The 20,040-nt window shown below is 45.5% G+C and overlaps 1 protein-coding gene across 4 annotated transcripts in view; it reads left to right on the forward strand.

The window, feature by feature from the left end:
• VDR (vitamin D receptor) overlaps positions 1-20,040 on the forward strand; it is a 128,395-nt gene that overhangs the window by 67,998 nt on the left and 40,357 nt on the right. For all 4 annotated transcript variants that reach the window (XM_075121454.1, XM_048831816.2, XM_075121453.1 and 1 more), the window contains one exon: positions 8,253-8,383. In XM_075121454.1, coding sequence (XP_074977555.1) covers positions 8,253-8,383 — 131 coding nt within the window. The remainder of the gene's footprint in view (positions 1-8,252; positions 8,384-20,040) is intronic.

Consider the following 20,040-nt stretch of genomic DNA (forward strand, 5'->3'; position numbering starts at 1 on the left):
TCAAATTCATGCTCCTGGTCCTCCCCTCAAGGTTCTGTCCAATGCTGTTCCTGCTTCCACCCATATTTTACACCCCATCCTATGCCCCATACAGTACCCAAGCTTCTTTACTGATGGCTTACTTCCTCTCCCTCACCCATAACAATTCCCATAACTTTGAAAGTTTTTTGCAATTTCTGGAAAATGTTGGCTAGCTCAAGTTCAACTTTGCTGGGTGCTCTTCAGTAATGCTCCCCAAGTGTTTTTCCTCCCCTTCTGAAACTTCTAAAGGTCCATTTGTTCTTAAAGGATTCCATCTACAGAGACTATCCTTCCTTCCCCCCCCCCCCCCCCCCGCACACATCCCTTAGCCCTGGCTCACACCTGCGCATTGTAACTTCTGTGTAGTAGGGAGTCTAACTCTGGCACATTTGCAGTGTTACCAACCCTCACCATTGACACATCATGAGTCAGACCCCCCCAATCATGAGATTGGCTTAACAATCATGAGGATTTTTAATGAAAAGTGAGTTCCCTTTATTTCTCCTCCAGTTTCTGAGCCTTTAAGGTGCTCTCAAGTCACATATCTGCTGACCGTGGGAGCCCATCATCATAGAGGCCTGGCAAGGAAGGGCTGCCGCTCTCTGCCTTGGGGCTGGCTGACCATGATCTTAAGTAAAATTATTAAGCCTGACTCATGATCGCGGGACAGAAGTCTCCAATGTCAGGATTTTTTTTTTTTTCCCCATCTGTGGTTGGGGGGAAAAAAATCTTTGACATTGGAGAGTTCTGTCCCGCAATCATGAGTCAGGCTTAATACTTGTACGTAGAAAGCCCATCTCTCGTGATTAATTCGCGAGTTGGCATGTCTGCCATTGTAAAGGGTCTTGTATAACTGTGGCACTATGTAAACGATTACTAAGAAAAAAATAGTGCTCTGCTTTTATGCACGCTAAAAAAATGACAGAACCGTGAAGTAGGTTCATCGGTTTCAAGGCCAGAAGGGACCATAATGACCTTCTGCATAACACAGACCAGAGAATTTCACCCAGGCACGGTATGTCTGTGAATGGGGAAACGTCTGCATAAACTGTTCATTTTTTAAAACAAATGTAATGAGACTGCTGCAGACAAAACCAGGATATAGAAAAAAGAAACCAGGCACAAACTGCCCCTCTGGACTTTTTCCTCTTTCTATCTTAGTTCAAAGGTCTGGCTGAACAAGCTGGTCCTAATTCTTCCTGGCAGGAATGCAGTTCGGGGCACTGATTAAATGCATTTCTGGGCAGGGTGCAGTTGTCTCTGTTGCATTTGTAACCCAACCCCTGGAACCTGAAGCAAAAGTGCAGGATGGAGTTTGCAGCAATTATTCCACTTGTGCAAACAGACATAAGGATACAGACAAAAGGGTTGCCAAAGAACTACAGCTCTGCCAACTCCAGCCTTTCAAGTGGGTGCCACCAAGGGCAAATCTCTAGGAACTCTTTTAACCTTGCCATGTGTCTGCTGCTCATGTATTTGCCCGGGGACAAACATGCTTGTTCTCTTAGCTGTGCGGTCGCCTCCAAAGTCAGAGTTACTGCTCTTTGCTAGAACAGAGACCCACTCTGTCTGCCTCGTGAGTATTGCAGCTCTTCTTGGTGCTTTTCTGTGTCCCAGGGATCTCATGGGGACCAGTTAACCCCAACTGGTTTGTCCTCGTGGGAGAAAAGCGTATTTTGTCTCCTGGGATGGTTGATTTTAAAGAGGGGGCTGGCAGCAGGATCTTCCCTGCCAGGGGTCCTTGACCTTGGAAATCTTTGGTTCACGAGAGCTAGGATTTGGTAACCTTCATTGCACACCAGAAGAGTCTTCTGTCCTCGAAGCTTCCCTGAGTGACTGAAGCTAATGGCAGGGGAGTTTGTACACGGGCACCCCTTTGAGGCTGATTCTGTTTTGTGTGTGTGTATAGAACAGGGGTATGGGTGTTCTAAACCATGCACTTGTTCTGGCTACTTTCAAATGTTGGGTATCCAAACTTGAGAAACCTTGGGCCTAACTCTTTCTTTAAGAGGGATCCCAATTACCCGCAGTTCCCATGGATGTTCACCAGAGTTGTGGGTGCTTGGCTTTGAAAGTCAGACTGGGCACCCAAAAATGGAAGACAACCAGAATGAGTGAACTGACTTTGGAAATTTTAGGTCTACATTTGGGAATTTTGTAGCACCTGGAAAAATTGGGGCTAGCAGGGATTATGGGTCTTCATGGGTGATTTCAACATATAGAATATTCGTTTAAAATTGCAGTTGTTCCTTTAGAGTCCCATTCATGGATGAGTGCCATGTTGTGCTAGACACTTAGTGTAGTATAAATACCTAGATAAGCAGCACAGAGCTGATGTCTACAGCTAACCCAAGAGGAGTGGGAAACTTTTTACCATAGGCTGAGGATTGAAATGACTCACTGGCATTAGGTAGATAGTCCCTGATTCCGGGGGCTAGAGCATGACTAACAAAATACGCCAGTTGGTATGCTGTGATTTTTGGTTATGACAAAGGTAACTTTCAGGAACTTGAGCATTTCACGGGTTTCACAAATGTGCTAGACATGGGGGGGAGGGGGTAGTTTGTCATTAAAGGTCACTGCACTAATTAAGATTCAGAGAGAGTGAAACTGAAAGTCAGAGGGGGTTTTTTTTTTCCTTTCAGTAAAAGGCTAAGCCACAACAAAATATAAATAAATAGCATCTCTGAAATGGTGAATTCCCAATACCCTCTCTCAACGCGTCCTTCCATAGTAGGCCATCACTTGTGGGTACAGGCCAATGTGTGTTCCTTTTGTCCAATTAATTAAAAGTTTTTGTTTCTAATTAACTATGTTGCCAAAAAAGTCTTTCACTGGGGGGGGAGAGGGTCTGAATCCTGTTTTTAACATCTCCTCTTCCTTTATGTTCTGCCCTGAACACATTCCGGTACAAATATCTACAGAGCAGTTGCCAACTAAAGTAACTTTAAGCATACGCTATAAACTTATTATCATAGTATCTCAGAGCCTCAGGATGGACCAGGATGCTGTTGTGCTGTATTTTTGTCCAAACATCAAACAAAAAGAGAGCCAACTTAATTTTCTAATGTCCTCATTTGGGAGACCTGTACTCAGGCAACTTTACTATTTACTCCTGAGGGAATTCTGCGCCCCCCCTCCCCCCCAAAAAATCTGCCCACAATATTTTAAAGTTCTGCAAATTTTGTGTGTCAATAAATAAATGTAGAGGTTCCACCATGGCAGTGGGGAGCCAGGCCACTGGCTGCATGAAGGTGGGAGACCACCTGCAGTGCCCTCCCCCAACTCCCGGGACATGGGCTCCACAATGAGGCAGCACCCAACCCTGACACAGTGCAAGGGCTGGGCCTGCCCCAGAAACACCCCAGGGCCCTACCCCTCTGCACCAGGTGTGGGCAGGCAAACTGGCTCAGGGTGGCAGATCCAAGGGTGGAGGGGCTTAGTATGGGGGGATCCAGGTATGGGGTGAGAGGGTTCTGTGTGGGGCAATCTGGGTGCAGGCAGCTCAGTGGGGGGTCTGGGTGCGGGGGGGGGGGATCTCTATGCCCAGGGGCTCATTGGAGGGTGGGGTGGGGTTCTGTGTGCAGGGGCAATGGGACTCTGCAAGGGGGTCTAGGTGAAGGTGGTTGGGGTTTGAGTGCAGGGGGCTCAGGTGGGGTTCAGATGCAGGGGGCTCCAGGAGCAGGAGATGCAGCTCAGTGGGTTTGGGGTGGGAGAGCTCTGAATGTGTGGGGAGGTAAGGCTTGGGGGGTGGGGTCTGGATGCATGAGGGTTGGGTGACTGGGGGAGCAGCTCCTGCACACTGACCTCTCCCCCCAAGGCTGAGGAGCAATGGGGGCAGGAAGTGCAGGGGTGGCATTGTGGAGTTTCCTGCAGCCGGAGGAGGTTTCTGGGGGTGGGTCTGATCTGGATTAGCCACTCCTTGCAGGGGAAGAAGTCCTGTTCTTGCCCAGCCAGGACGAGCAGCTGAGCTTGGCACAGAGTAGGAACCACTGCCTGATGTCCCCAGACCCTCCTCGCAGTGATTTACCTCTCCCCCGTTTGCACCAGGTGCCTGAAATGACACACCTGCACTGCTGGGGACAGCCGCGAGACCATTCTTGTGGCTTCCCTTTGTTTCCCCATCAGAAAATCATTTTTCTGCAAGGAAGCAAAGAAATCTGCAGGTAACGTGAATTCTGCACATGCGCAGTGGCGCAGAATTCCCTCAGGAATAAATATTACTTTCTTGTATTGTGGAAGCACCTTAAAGGAGTCTTAGTCATGGAACAGGACCCCACTGTCGTAGGCACTCTAAATGCACCACAGAAAGATAGTTCCTGCCCTAAAGAGTTTATGGCCTAAGCACCCACCCACTTAAGTGCCAATTGGAGTATCCACTAGAATCCAGCATTCTAGCCCGGGTTTCAAACAAAACAGTCTTTTCAAACTTTCTTAAATTGTGGGCCTAATTTTCAGTGCGTTGGGCACTCGCAGGTGGGTTTCCAATAAAGAATATTGAAAACTGCCCCACAGATTCATTTTCATGTTCAGTTGCATGCAAACTTAACTACTTCTTCCTGAAGTTACATGGATCTGTCCAGAATTTCTGCATGGTGTGTGAGCTCTTAATTCAGGCATCCAGCAGTTAGTTGATTACACAGACCATGAAAATCAATATCTTCCATTTCTCACTGATAGTCAAGCAGGTGAATTCTCGGCTTTACTGAGACAATCATTTCTACATTGGAAACATGCCCCAGAGCTGCCTGGGAAGGGGGGGACAATTTGCCCAGAGCCCCTAAACGGAGTGATATTTGCAACCTGGTGTACAGGATTGCAGCACCACTCAGATTTGGCCTGGTGGCCTCTCTGTCACGATGGAAGAACAGCTGAGCCAGACGTGAGTGATGCAGCAATCCCAGGTGTCACGTTGTAACTGCCAGAGTGGGGAGCTGGCCCCAGCCTCATGGGACAGGAGCCACCGCTGCAGGGCAGTCTCATTCTCCAGCACTTCCCCAGCTCCCCTGAGTGATCTATTTAAAAAATATATATATATTTATTTTATTTTATTTTGGTGGAAGGGTGGAGGGCCTCAGTTTCAGATTTTTTCCCAGGCCCCAAAAACCTCTGTGCAGCATGCACTGGCATGTACTTTTGCTTTTGGTTGAATACAGAGCCTGTTTATGCTTGCACATAGTCAGGATTAGTGCAGAGAGGGATTTCATTATTTTTAATTTTCGGCAGTATGCCTGGGACATAGTTTTAAGGGAGCCTTGAAATGGCTGGTTCTGTAAGGTTTTTTTTTGTGTTTGTGTTTTTTTTTAATAAAAATACACTGCGGCTGGACAGAGCCTGACAGCCTGTGCTCTTGTTGTGCTTCTGTGGGTAGGACATCTGCCCCCACTGCACTGACTCTGTAATTTAGTTTCTTTTGTAATAAAGACGCAAGACCCTAATGTGCTCTGAGCAATAAGGCTTGCTTTTAAAAGGGCTCTTAAACCATGTCATTTTCCACTGCTGCTCTGCATGGAGGTATACAATGAATTGCAATAGTTTTCACACTAGCCAAAATCCAAGTACTGTATATTATTGATTTGTATTACGGTAGTGCCTAGAGGCCCCAATCAAGATAAGTACCCCACTGTGCTGAGCTCTGTGCAGATGAAGTCCCTGCCCCCTAAAAAACTTACAATAAATGAGACCGTGTGCAAGGGAAAACAGAAGCATGAGGGAGAGAGGGAGCAGCTTTGCCAACGTAACTCTTCAAAAACCATGAGTTGGGTCCATCAGAATAGCATTGGCTTAAAAACCATAAGATTTATTGTTGTTTTTTTTTGTTTTGTTTTTTTTAAACGTTGCGTCCTCTTTATTTGCCTTCTGTGTTTTGTTTGGTTTGGGGTTTTTTGAACCTGTAGGGTGCACTTGGGTCAAATTTTCAAAATTTCTTTCCATACACACAAGGGTTAGAAACTTTTTTTTAATGAACGCCAAGGGTTCTCACATCACTTGCCTCCTAATGACTCATCAAATATCACAAGATCTGTGATAACATAAAGAGAGTTGGGTTGGCACTGAGGCAAAGTGATTTGTCCAAAGTCATGCAGCAGACCTGGGAATAGAACCCAGATATTCTATCTACTAGGCCAGTACCCTAGTTCCTGGACCATGCTGCCCCAGCTGTATTTAGGAAGTACAGTAATAGCAATTCCAGAAGGGAGAGTTTATTGGAGATTTTGGCCCATCTAATCTTATTCAGGCAGCAAACTTTGGTTTATAGCATATCAGATAACATTGTTTCCCCTTTTTGGTTAAATGAACTGTAAATATGTTGAATGTAATGTCTTTATAATTAGCTTTTAGAGGGCCCTATCTTTCAGCCTTTCCTTTTCTGTAGCCCCATTGACACAAGTGGATAAGGGCTGCAAGATCAAGCTGGAAACAAAATTTAAGGCTTTGTGCCAAGCAAATATTTGCTTGGAGAGGTTCTCACCTTAAAGCCTCTTATCTGCTTCTGTGTTCTGATATATCTTGCTGAACCATTGCATGAATTCATGTGGAGGCGTGGCAATGAAAAATCAAGGGGGAAGGAGAGGAGATTCATTCAGAACTTAAGAAGAAAGCAAAATTTGGGCTACTGTGTATTTGTTTTACTGTACTGCCTTGGGGATCCAACTAAGTGTGGGACCCCATTGTGCTAGGCATTGCACATAAATACAGTAAGAGCCCATCTTGAAGGGCTTACAATCTAAATAGACAAGACAAAGGGTGGGAAGGGAAACAAGGACAGAGTAGGAAAAGTGATATGCTCAAGGTTACCCACCAGGGTCAGTGGCAGAGCCAGGAACAGCATCCAGGTCTCCAGATTCCCAGTCCCCTAACCATCATACCATGCTGCCTCTCAGTACCTTTTAACTGGCAGGCCCAATGGGTAACCTGAGATCTTTCTCTAACTGGATGGGATTGGGTAGATCTAAATTGCAGTAAAACACCTGCAACTGGCCCGCGACAGCTGGCTCAGACTTGGCTGCAGGGCTATAAAATTGCAGTGTAGATGTCTGGGCCCAGGCTGCCATCCTTCCCAGTATCTTCGCTATTTAGATCTCTGCTTGGAGATATTCTTGCTCCAATCTCTGCTGCTCTGCCACACTTCTCCTCCTTTCTAAAGGATGTATTTTTGTATTCATGTCTATCTCAAACTACATAACTTCCCCAGACAATTCAATCTGTGCTCACAGATGTGCTGTAAATTACATTGCATTCTTCATCCAAAACAAAGATGATGGGTCCCTGTTTTCCATGCAATATGGAAACCGAGCTTAATATAGAATCACCACTAACTAGTCATTAAAGAGCATGCTATACACTATATATATATATAGTGCTAGTGCCTTGGAGCCCTAGGCATGGACTGGGGCCATACTGTGCGAGGTGCTGTACAAACACAGAACAAAAAGTTAGTCCCTGCCCCAAAGAAATCCTATAATACTGACTAGTCAAGGAAGACAAGTTATACTTTTGATGGGACCTAGAACTCTGAATGTACTGATTTAAGAACATTAAAAATCTTAATCACACACACACACACACACACACACACGTGCAATAGTGCGTTCACATGCGTGTGGGCACAAGAGTGTGAAATATTTCTCCCATATTATACAGTGGGATTTCTCTCTCTCACTCCAACCAGGAGGCTTCCAAGCCTGGTAAATGTTTAATAACATATACTGCTTCTGAAAGGCCCTTGCTAGGTACAAGCTGACTTATACTCTGGTTTGGTTTAGTTTCCGTTGCTTCTGCTGTTTGTGGTTCAAGTCTGTATTTCTCTGTAAATTCTTCCACTCTTTTTTCCAGTTTCACAGTATCCAAAACTGTGAAATTTAAACTGTGGCTAATATTTTCCTGTTTATAGTACATGTTGTATTTGTTGACAAGAAGCTCTGTGTGTTTGGGTTTTTTTGGGCAGCTTAGAAATTTTTAAACCTTTTAAAAACCATAGAGACATACAAGTTGTGGCTGTCTTTCAAACATTTAAAAAAAAGTATTTTAAAATGTACAACTTGCAGAAACTGAACAGTGGCTACAGGAGTGTTCTGGCACACAATTGCAATCCTCACCCCACAGCCCAATGGGTTTGACTGCAGATGTCCCACACGATGTTTTGAAACGGTCTCCACACACAGCTTCAATGTTTCCTTAGCAGTAAACAAGTCCAGGCATCATAATATTTATTTGTGTTTTATTTTCAGGAGGAGCATGAAAAGAAAAGCAATGTTTACATGTCCATTCAACAGCGACTGCAAAATCACCAAAGATAACCGACGGCATTGCCAAGCCTGCCGGCTGAAGCGTTGTGTGGACATAGGCATGATGAAAGAATGTGAGTAAACAAGTGCACAGTGATTCTGTGCTTAATGTACTTTAGTTTTGCAGTAGTTTTAAGGCTGGGGATTTGAGGTGCTTGACCAGCTCCCATTGACTTGAATCTCTCAGGTCACTTTGAAAATTCTAGCCTAAAATGTTTGGCCTCAACCTTCAGAAGTGACTAGCGATTCTCTGGATGCTTTTGGGTTTTTTTGGGTTCCCAACTGAAGTCACCTTTAAAAGGGGCCTTGTTTTGAGAAAGTGCTGAGCTCCTATCAGGAATCAAGGTTTGCACCAGAGCCAGTCTTCGGGCAACCTAAAAAGCACAAAGCCTGCAGTAGGTTGTCTGGCTATACCACCTGGTTGATTGGAAGAGTCTTAAGCCCAGCAGCAGTTCAACAGCTGTTCAAACCATTCGCCCATGGCTGTGATACTTCCTGGGCCTACTTGTTCCCATCCTTGCTCCTACATTGCTCCCAGCCCTTCCTCACTCCAGGTAACCCAGTCCTGACCCTCTGCTCCGGTTCCTGGCTTCTGACCCTGGGATCTGGCCTCTGACTCCTGTTCTGACCCTTGGCTCTGATTTCGAACTACCAACTCGTGCTCCAGCCACTGGGCATGAAAACCCACATCCCGGTCTCTGACAGCTCCTGCCCTCTGAATCTCAGGCCCCTTTAAGATATATCTCCAGATGAGCACCCAAAAATGGAGGTGCCCAGAATCACTAGACACCGCCATGGAATAGACAAATAAGTCAGAAGTCTGTAGTAATACATGGATCATTTCATGCATCACTTGCCATCTTAATTTTTAATTTGGGGTATAACTAGACTGCAGTACTTTATGGGTAAGAAGGTCCACAGTCCTGAACTGAGTTTTTTCAGCATTCACAATGATTTAAAGGAGAATTTTTGCAGTAGGCCAAATTTTGAGACCAAGCACATTGCTCCCAAATAAAAGTCAAAGTAAGGAATCCTACACCTTGCACGGATGGAAACCCTTAATGCAGACACACTGCACTGGATCAACTTACTCCAGTAATTGCATCATTGAAATATGCTTGGAGCAATTTCCCTAATCTAGACAAGCTTCAAGTATCTTGTAGTCATCTAACGTCTGTAGATATGTGCTTTCTAAATCAGAGCTTTTAGCTTCCCTGCCAAGCATCTCTCTTGCCTGGCCCTTCTTTGAAACCTTGTTGTATTGTCTCCTGACAGCAGGAACAGGTGGACCGCTCTATTTAAAAATTGAATTCCCATAGAAATTAGAGATGTCAAAAAGCAATTTGGGTCATCTACTTCATCTCCCTCTTGTCCTAGCAGAGTTTTTCATTCTCTCTTTTAGAAGTAGCTGCTCTGTTAGTTTTATTTACAAAGCAATTTGCTCACTGTTAAATGCCAGGGAAATGAAGCAAATGTCTTAAACATATTCCTTGCTAGGGAGCATTGTGATCTGAGAAATATGTTCACCCACTAGCGATCGTGATCTGTTCATGGCTGTTCTACCCTATGTTTCCTGAGTTGAAAAGTGGGAAAGATTTCATAGCACTCAAGTTTTCCTCGCGCATCTCTGCATTTTACAAGGACTTGGTTTGGTTAAAACGGGATGCTATAGGTATGTATTGTTTCTGGGCGGAGCTGATTAATGATTGAGAGCGGTTTAATGATTGAGACTAATTAGCTTTTGGTTTCCATATTGGTTTGTGATTTGTAAAGGTGGAGTTGGCTCTGTGCCATGGGAGAACTTCTTTGAGCCGAATGGTAGCGTTGTCCATTGTTAAGCTACTGTCTTGAGAGAGAGAGAGAGAGAGAGAGAGAGAGTATCCATCACACTTGTCTCTTTGAGGTTGTCTCCTGAGTAGGTTTGAAGAAAAGTATTAACAACCCCCATACTGCACCCTGGCTTTGTGGAACTCCTTTCTTTGGTGACATAATATCACATCAAACAATTCAAATATTCATGCGGTTCTTCCCTTTAAACATCTTCCACATGACTTTGGCTTCATGCATCTCTCTTATTGTAGTTTTTTGCTGTGGAATTTCCTTGTGTTTTTCCTTAATGGCATCTCTTGTTGGTATTCATTTCAGCAGAGTTCTGTTTTGTGACCTTGAGCCTCCTTGGTAGAGGCTTGGGGAATAACTCGGGAAAAGTAAAGTTCAACTGAGTTCAAACACATGAACGTTGTCAAAATATTTATTTTTCCGAGTTTGTACTTAAAAATACATGTCCGGTGAGTTTGTACACATTCTTTTCACTTCTCTATGGATTCAAGTCAAACCAAAATGATCCACCTTCGTTAGGAAGCATCATGAACTTTCTGCAGGAGTTGTGCTGTTCTCCTGATTACAGCTGCCTGCAGAGCCTGGGTGTGTTATGGTGTGTATGGTGAACCTGTGCAAGTAGCCAAAAGAACCTGCACTTGATTCTCCACTTCCTTGTACCTTCTGTGTCTATTCTCCCTGTGCAAAATGAGTGTAAGGTATTATTCTATCAAAATGTTAGTGTGTTGCACCCAGTTTGCACAGGTATAAATGATACATGATATGATGCAGGCAGGGGAGAATCAGACATGGCTTCTCCCCCCATGCTTTTTGGAGTGGGGAGAATCTTGCTGATAGTTGCTGACCCTAGCTTCTCCCTCTTCCCATCTGTAAGAGTTTCCCCCCTCCTAAGGGGGAGTGGAACCTGTACCATGGAGACAACAGTTGCCTCTTGTTCTTTTTCAGCTGGGATGTGGCTTCGCTCCACTTGTGAAAGTGTGGTTTTGTTCAGAGAGAGTTCTTATTCTCTTCCAGCCAGCCTCACCATTTACTCTGCAAGAGAGTGCCTATCGCTTTGAGAAAATCAGGGCACGGGCACACAAGACATTGTGCCACGTGATGATTGATGGATTTAAAAATCTGCAACCTGTTTGGAAATTTTAGTATCACTTGGCTTTCCTATAAATGTTCTCTATTTAGTAGAGAAGAAACAGCTTCATAATGTAACTGGGTGCAGCTAAGGAACGTCACCTATGGCCCTTTAAGAAAACCAGTGTTTACTGGAATGCTCCAGTCCAGAAGAGTCTTGTATCTTCAGCACATGTGGAAAAATCTCCATGTTTCTAGTAAATAGGCAGGCTCCAGTAAAACTAGTTTTAAAGTTAGTGGGTGAGGCTCCATGGAAAGAGAAACAAAGGCCCTGTTTGCCCTGGGTAACAACTGAGACTGCAGTTTATTAGTTTGTTTTTTGCAGCCAGTTAACCTGTGTTTGAATACAAATAAATTGTAATGTCTTTACTGCAAAGTTCTTACTCTTACTCTAAACCAACTCCTGCCCACACAGTCTTTCACTTGAGCATGGTGGTGCTTAAAATCTGAGCTAGCTGGGCCATCGGAGGGCATAGGTTAAAGCTCATGTGCATGTTAGAACAGAATTAATAGACTGCTCTCTGTTTTATTTTGGACTCTGTGTGAGTACTTTGGGGTCCAGTGGGTAATGTAAGATACCATACAAAATAAATTGGTACAGCACACTGTTAAAACATCCTTGTTCCCTGGCTAGAGCAATGAACCAGTACAGCTACTTAGTAGAGAACAGAGCAACACAAAGTCAACGACACTTAAGCAATTCTGAAAATGTTTCTCGGCACTGTAGTTTTTTTTGGGATATTCCAGAAATAATTATTTGAAATGGAGAATTTTCACGGGCCTTCTGCTTTAATAAGGGATGGATCGGCTTCTCCTGCACATTTCTTCAATGGCCGGAGACCATTCTCCAAGAACAATGTTGTTTTCAACTGGCATTATCTTGTAATCATTACACAAATCGCCTTTGAGAGAGCAAATGCTGTTGTGCTTATTTGAATGGAAAAAAGGCTTTGAAATCTGTGACTCTAAAAGCCAAATTGGGTGCAAGCGAATAGCCTTGGTTACTGGAGTCCAACTGAGAGTTGACATAAGCAAGTGCAACTCCACTGAAATCAAGGGGATTATACCCGTTTGCGCTAGTTCGTGAATTTTGCAAGGACAGCCAGGAAACTTCGGTAGCAGCAAAACGGGGGCGTTGTTTTCCGGCCTGAGCAAAGCTGTATAGTAGTTAACTTGTAAATGATCCATTTAATGAAATCCATTCTTTATCAATAGAAACCTAACCCAGAGTAACTAAAAATAGACCCTCTGAGTGGACTTAACTGCTAGTTAAATGAATGGGAACAAAGTGTGCTTCAATTATTTTTAGGTCGAATCAGGTTTAAAACTCCTACAAGAGTGCAAGCAGTTGTCTTCCCACAGCTACCACCTCTCTCTGGGACGTCCCTATCACTGTTCCTGCAACAAGCAACAGAGTGACACTGATCTGATTTTAGTCCAACGACGCAGAAACATGATCTAAGGGAGTGAGAGAAGGGAAAACACTGGCAGATGAGACAGAGCAAGGAATTGAAGGGAGCCAAAAGAGAAAGGGAAGGGGAAAGAGCTTCTGTGAAAGGGGGGGAAAGAAGGGAGACAGAACTGTAGTTTAGCGACAGCTCACTAATGCAGGATTTAGTGTCGTTAGTCCTTGCTCTCCCAGGCCAATGAGAGTTCTGGTTGGTTCTCACAAGGGCTACAATTGCACTGTGTATTTTTCAACAAATGTATATTCCCCAGGCCCATTTGCAGCCCAAACATGGCAACACTGAGGAATCTGGCTTTATGAATGTTTGTTATCCGAGTCTTAATGATGAAGTCCTGGGAGCTTGAAATCAATTAGGAAGGTGAAAGAAGGGAAGGCTTTGCGGGGGGATTCATAGGGTGACCTAAGCAGCAAAAAAAAAACCAACAATCCCAAAACCATTACGTTAGCAGCAGCAGCTTGAGGAGATGAGGTATGAGGCAGCTAGAGAAGGTAGCTCAGGTGAGAGACAAGTTCTTCCTGGTGGAGTGTCACGGAGTCCCGGGGCGATGCTCTGGAACTGCTCCCCATGAAGCCAGTCAGGACTCTGGGGCAGTCGCCTTTCTGTGAGCAGCCTGTCTTCAGGACACGCAGCTCACTCAGCTTCCACCTTCCTGGGTCTGACCTCGGAGCATTCAGCATCCTCTGCCCCACCGTGCGCTTCCCACAGCGAGTCCGCTCAGGCGGGGCTCCTGGGGAAGCCAGAGGGTCCTGCACCCCAACTTCGCAGTCAGACGTGACTCTCAGCCAGCCAGTAAAACAGAAGGTTTATTAGATGACAGGAACATGGTCTAAAACAGAGCTTGCAGGTGCAGAGAACGGGACCCCTCAGCTGGGTCCATTTTGGGGGGCAGTGAGCCAGACAACCACGTCTGCACTTCACTCCATGTCCCAGCCAGCCCCAAACTGAAACCCCCTCCAGCCCCTCCTCCTCTGGGCTTTGTTCCTTTCCCGGGCCAGGTGGTCACCTGATTCCTTTGTTCTCCAACCCTTCAGCTCTCACCTTGCAGGGGGGAAGGGCCCAGGCCATCAGTTGCCAGGAAACAGGGTGTCGGCCATTCTCTGTGTCCAGACTCCTGCACACACCTGCCCTCTAGGGCTCTGCAATGATCATACACCCTTATCCCACCACCTAGATACTTAAGAACTGCATAGGGGAAACTGAGGCACCCCCACACTATTCAGAGGAAACATTAAGAACAGTCCCACTTCGTCACATGGAGATAAATTATTTTCTTTGTATTGCGGTAGCACGTAGGAGCCCCAGTCACGGACCAGGTCCCCTTTGTGCTAGATACTGCACAAACAGATAACAAAAGGACTCCCTGCCTTGAGGAGCTTACAATCTAAGACAGGAGACAAACGGTGTAGATGCAGACATGGGTAGCATAAGCAAATCAGGAGCAATATTGTTTAATATGATAGGCAGTGGTCTCCGCACACCAGCTGCCTCTGCACACCAGCTGCCTAACCATTGCCATGTTTCCTGCAAATAAAAGTTTGTAGGAGGGATTTGAAGGAGGAAAACAATGGCCTTGCAGCTGTTGATGTGGAGCTCCTCCCATGTAAAGAGGAAGAGAGAGATTTTATTAATATAGATGAAGTGGCAGGACATGGTAAGCTTATGAATAGAAGTGGTGAGACTAGGTGACCAGGTGGACAGTGGTATTGGTCAATATCAAATGGCTCAGATGGAAAGAGGAGTTTGGAATTTGTCATGCTGAATTTTAGTCTGCAGCAGAATATCCAGGTGGAGATGTTGGAAGCAGCTGGAAGATGAAAGACTGATCATAGGAGGAAGGGTTGTGGGTAGATAGGAAAGATCTGAGTATTCAGATATAGTATAGGAGATCTAGAAATCATGGCAGAGGATGAAGTCACCCAAGGTCAGGCTGTGGAAGGTGAGCAGAGCTTTAAAGAAAGCAGACAGTGACGGGAAGAAGCAGCTGAATGAGTGAGGAGTTGGAGAGGTATGATGAGGTACAAGAGTATGGAGTCAGGAAAACAGATGTTGAAAGTAGCCACGTGAAAGGTATTATAAAGAAGGCCCTGAACTTGGATAAGAAGAAGTGTTTGACTTCTGAGGCACAGAGAGGGAGATGCTGAATAGCAGGGTGTTCCAGGAGGTATCTGGAAGTGGTGGTGAGGCAGAGATGGCTTCCTCAGGGAGCTGACAGGAAGGAGATGGGACAGTAATTAGAGGAACAACTGGGGTTAAAGAGAGGAGTCTTAAGGACAGCACATGAGGAATGTGCTGAGAGAATGAGCAAGAGAGTTGAGAGACCATAAGGTTTCAGTGACAGGTTGAGGGGTAAGAAGTAGGCATGGACTAAACTTAAAATGTAGGTCGACATAGCTATTTATCTGAGCACTGTAGGCAAGCTGACCTAACCAGGTGTATCAATATGGCTCAGTCAACAGCAGAATCCTCTGTCGATCTAACTACTGCTACCAAGGGAGGTAGATTGCCAAGGGAAAAACTCCTTCCGGCATTGTAGAAAGTGTCTATGCTACAGTGTTACCATGGCATAGCTGTGCCACTGTATATACACAGCCGAAGACAGTGATGGTGGTTTCTCAGAGTTGGAGATGGGTGAATGAGCAGAGATGCTTGGACTGGGGAGGAAGGGGCATAGGATAGATTAGTATATTCTCTCCCCATTGCAGGCAACCCCGATAAACAGGAAATAAAACTCCTGCAAATAGGTGGGATCACAAGAAAAGAATTTAATGAATGAAGTTGCTCAGTTTTCTTCATGACTTTTCCCAAAGTGTATTACTGAGTGAGGTCCATAGAATCATGGAAGATCAGGGTTGGAAGAGACGTCAGTAGGTCATCTAGTCCAACCCCCTGCTCAAAGGAGGACCAACCCCAACTAAATCATCCCAGCCAGGCCTTGTCAGCCAGGCCTTAAAAACTCTAAGGATGGAGATTCCACCACCTCTCTAGGTAACCCATTCCAGTGCTTCACCACCCTCCTAGTGAAATAGTTTTTCCTAATGTCCAACCTAGACCTCCCCCACTGCAACTTGAGATCATTGCTCCTTGTTCTGTCATCTGCCACCACTGAGAACAGCCGAGCTCCATCCTCTTTGTAACCCCCCTTCAGGTAGTTGAAGGCTGCTATCAAATCCCGCCTCACTCTTCTCTTCTGCAGACTAAATAAGCCCAGTTCCCTCAGCCTCTCCTTGTAAGTCATGTGCTGCCGCTTCCAACCCCTTCCCCAAAGTCCCCACCCCAACTCCGCCCCCTCCCTGCCAATATTCCAACTCCTTCCCCAAATCCCTGCACCGGCCCCGCCTCCTCCCCTGAGTGCACCATGTTCTTGCTCCTCTCCCCCCGCATCCCTCCCCCGGGTGCATGCTAACACTGCCAAACAGCTGTTTGGCGGCGGCCGGGTGGGAAACGGTGGGAGGTAGGCGGAGGAGCAGGGATGCAGCGTGCTCAGGGGGGAGGAGGAGGTGGGGTGGGAGGGTTAGGGGATCTTGGCTGCTGGTGGGTGCAGAGCACCCACTAATTTTTCCCCGTGGGTGCTCCAGCCGTGGAGCACCGATGGAGTCGGGGCCTATGAATGCAGCCCAATATGCCGTTAGCCTTCTTGGCAACAAGGGCACACGGTTGACTCATATCCAGCTTCTCATCCACTATTATCCCCAGGTCCTTTTCTGCAGAGCTGCTGCTTAGCCAGTCGGTCCCCAGCCTGTAGTAGTGCTTTTTTTGGCCCAATCCTCCAGTTTGTCTAGGTCACTCGGGACACTGTCCCTACCGTCCAGCATATTTACCTCTCGCCACAGCTTAGTGTCATCCGCGAACTTGCTGAGGGTGCAATTCATCCCAGCATGCAAATCATTAATGAAGATGTTGAACAAAACCGGCCCCAGGACAGACCGCTGGGGCACTCTGCTTGATACCAGCTGCCAACTAGACATCAAGCCGTTGATCACTACCTGTTGAGTCCGACAATCTAGTCCGCTTTCTAGCCACCATGTAGTGGATTCATCCAATCCATATTTTTTTAACTTGCTAGCAAGAATACTGTGGGAGACGGTTTTAAAACCTTTGCTAAAGTTCAGATATATCACATCCACCTCTTTCCCCCTATCCACAGAGCCAGTTATCTCATCATAGAAGGCAATCAGGTTGGTCAGGCATGACTTGCTCTTGTTGAATCCATGTTGACTGTTCCTGATCACCTTACTCTCCTCCAAGTGCTTTAAAATGGATTCTTTGAGGACATGCTCCATGATTTTTCCAGGGATTGTTTTCAATTACATGTGTTAATCCTGTCACGCATCAGATGACAGTTTTCAAACACCATTCTGAAATAATTAACAAATTGAAACAGAAAAGTGAAAATAATCTTCTTTTGATCAGCCCAGACATTATTCCTCAGACTAACAACCTCTGAGGATAGGACAAGAAGGCATGGGCTTAAATCGCAGCAAGGGCAGTTTAGGTTGGACATCAGGAAAAACTTCCTAACTGTTAGAGTGGTTAAGCACTGAAATAAATTGCCTAGGGAGGTTGTGGAATCTCCATCATTGGGGATTTTTAAGACCATAAGAATGGCCCTACTGGGTCAGACCAAAGGTCCATCTAGCCCAGTATCCTGTCTTCCGACAGTGGCCTATTAATTTTTCATTTGGTGACCCCTAGTTCTTGTGTTATGAGAAGGAGTAAACAACACTTCCTTATCTACTTTCTCTACACCAGTCATGATTTTATAGACCTCAATCATATCTCCCCTTAGCCATCTCTAAGGTTGGACAAAAACGTGTCAGGGATGGTCTAAATAATACTTAGTCCTGCCTTGAGTGCAGGGGACTGGACTAGATGACCCCTCGAGGTGCCTTCCAGTCCTATGATTCTACATAGTAATGATAGGTGCATCTTTATTTCCTGTAGGTGCCTTGTATATACTCAAAGCTCATTTTACAGTAACAGGGTTAGATGAGGGAGGAGGAAAACCACAAATATATTTGCCAAGTTCTGTAAAGCAATGTGTACATTTGTGGTGCTTTGCTATTGATAAGAGGGTGCTGACTCTAAATGGTAGCTAAAGACAAGCCACATCATTTTTAAATGCTCTTTTTGCAGTCTGAACTCTTAATGATAGTGTGTTTGCTCACGGGGCGTGTCAAATGACACAACTGTTTCCAATAGCTAGGCCTGGGAACACACACATTCTATACAGTTATAACTATTTTGGGGAACATTGGAGCTGGAAGTTGCCATTTCCAGCCTGGGTAGACATACCTGCATTAGTGCTAATCGACCTAGTGTGCTAAAAATAGAAGTGTGTGTAGCCATGGCAGTGCAGTGGGCTAGGTTCCCCAAGTACGTACCTAGAGTGTTGGACAGGATCGTACTTGGGACGGCTAGCTAGTCCTGCTGCCACAGCTACACTTCTATTTTTAGCAAGCAAGCTCGGTCTGAGCTAGTGCGGGTATGTCTACTTAGCTGGAAATGACACCTTCCAGCTCCAGGGTAACTGTATCCACAGTTAAAGGGGTGAATTTTTTTTACCAAAATAGTTCTACTGGCAATAATCCCTAGGGTGGAGGCAGTTACGTCCAGTCAGGGAGGGTCTAGAGGTACTTAGTCCTGCCTCAGCTCAGAGGCCTCATGACCTCTTGAGGTCCCTTCGAGCCCTACATTTCTATGATTCTATGAAGGTGCCTTTTACAGGGGCTATCACTGGTTTGGTTTGGTTTTTCCCTTCCACTATGGGAAAAGCTACACTGGTAGAAGGCACCTTTATACAAATATAACTGCATCCACAAAAGGGGAGTTTAACTAATTGAACTATACTGTTATAGTTAAAGCGGTCCAACTTTTGTGGTAAACAAGCCCTAAAGCCAGTCTGAACACACAGTTGCACTGATTTTAAATAGTTGGGTTTTTTTTTAAGAACATCCATGGGGTGTTTGCACTCATTTAAATACATTGATTTTAAAAACACACTTAATTGGTGTAGGTTTCAGAGTAGCAGCCGTGTTAGTCTGTATTCGCAAAAAGAAAAGGAGTACTTGTATTTGTTAGTCTCTAAGGTGCCACAAGTACTCCTTTTTTTTTAATTGGTGTAGTTGCCAAAGTCCAGGACATCGTGCAGCCCAATGGTTTTCAACTGCTTTTCATTTGCGGACCCCTACAAAATTCAAATGGAGGTGCAGACCCCTTTGGAAATCTTAGACATAGTCTGCAGACTCCCAGGGGTCTGTGAGCCACAGATTGAAAACCACTGACATAGCCCAAGCCCTGGACCGCCCGACTACTCCTGGATCCCTCACAAGGAAGGGAAGCAACTGTGAGCTGCCTTCAGGCACTTAGGGCAGTTGAGGGGAAGTGCTGATATTTGACTCCCAGAATGAAGATAGGTGTTTTCCTTTGGGGGTGTGAAGGAAGGAGGATTCTTGGGCTGAGCAGGGACTGAAGGAGTTTGATAGCTGTACATGGGGGTGGCTGATGACGGGGGCATGTTTATGTGAAGAAGAAACTGGGAAGAAATTGTACTGTGCTCTTGGCAAAAAATATTCTACTTGTTTTCTGTCTCTCTCCACTTTTAGATAGTCCCTGACTCAAAGAGCTTACAGTCTTATGTTCACTGTGTACAGTGTCTAGCACAATGGGGCCTCAGTCCTGCTTGGGGATCATAGAATCATAGAATATCAGGGTTGGAAGGGACCTCAGGAGGTCATCTAGTCCAACTCCCTGCTCAAAGCAGGACCAATCCCCAATTAAATCATCCCAGCCAGGGCTTTGTCAAGCCTGACCTTAAAAACTTCTAAGGAAGGAGATTCTACCACCTCCCTAGGTAACGCATTCCAGTGTTTCACCACCCTCCTAGTGAAAAAGTTTTTCCTAATATCCAACCTAAACCTCCCCCACTGCAACTTGAGACCATTACTCCTTGTCCTGTCCTCTTCTACCACTGAGAATAGTCTAGAACCATCCTCTCTGGAACCACCTCTCAGGTAGTTGAAAGCAGCTATCAAATCCCCCCTCATTCTTCTCTTCTGCAGACTAAACAATCCCAGTTCCCTCAGCCTCTCCTCATAAGTCATGTGTTCCAGACCCCTAATCATTTTTGTTGCCCTTCGCTGGACTCTCTCCTATTTATCCACATCCTTCTTGTAGGGTGGGGCCCAAAACTGGACACAGTACTCCAGATGAGGCCTCACCAATGTCGAATAGAGGGGGACGATCATGTCCCTCGATCTGCTCGCTATGCCCCTACTTATACATCCCAAAATGCCATT

This window comes from Caretta caretta, chromosome 20 (assembly GCF_965140235.1).
Source record: "Caretta caretta isolate rCarCar2 chromosome 20, rCarCar1.hap1, whole genome shotgun sequence".
In the NCBI taxonomy this organism is placed as follows: Eukaryota; Metazoa; Chordata; order Testudines; family Cheloniidae; genus Caretta; species Caretta caretta.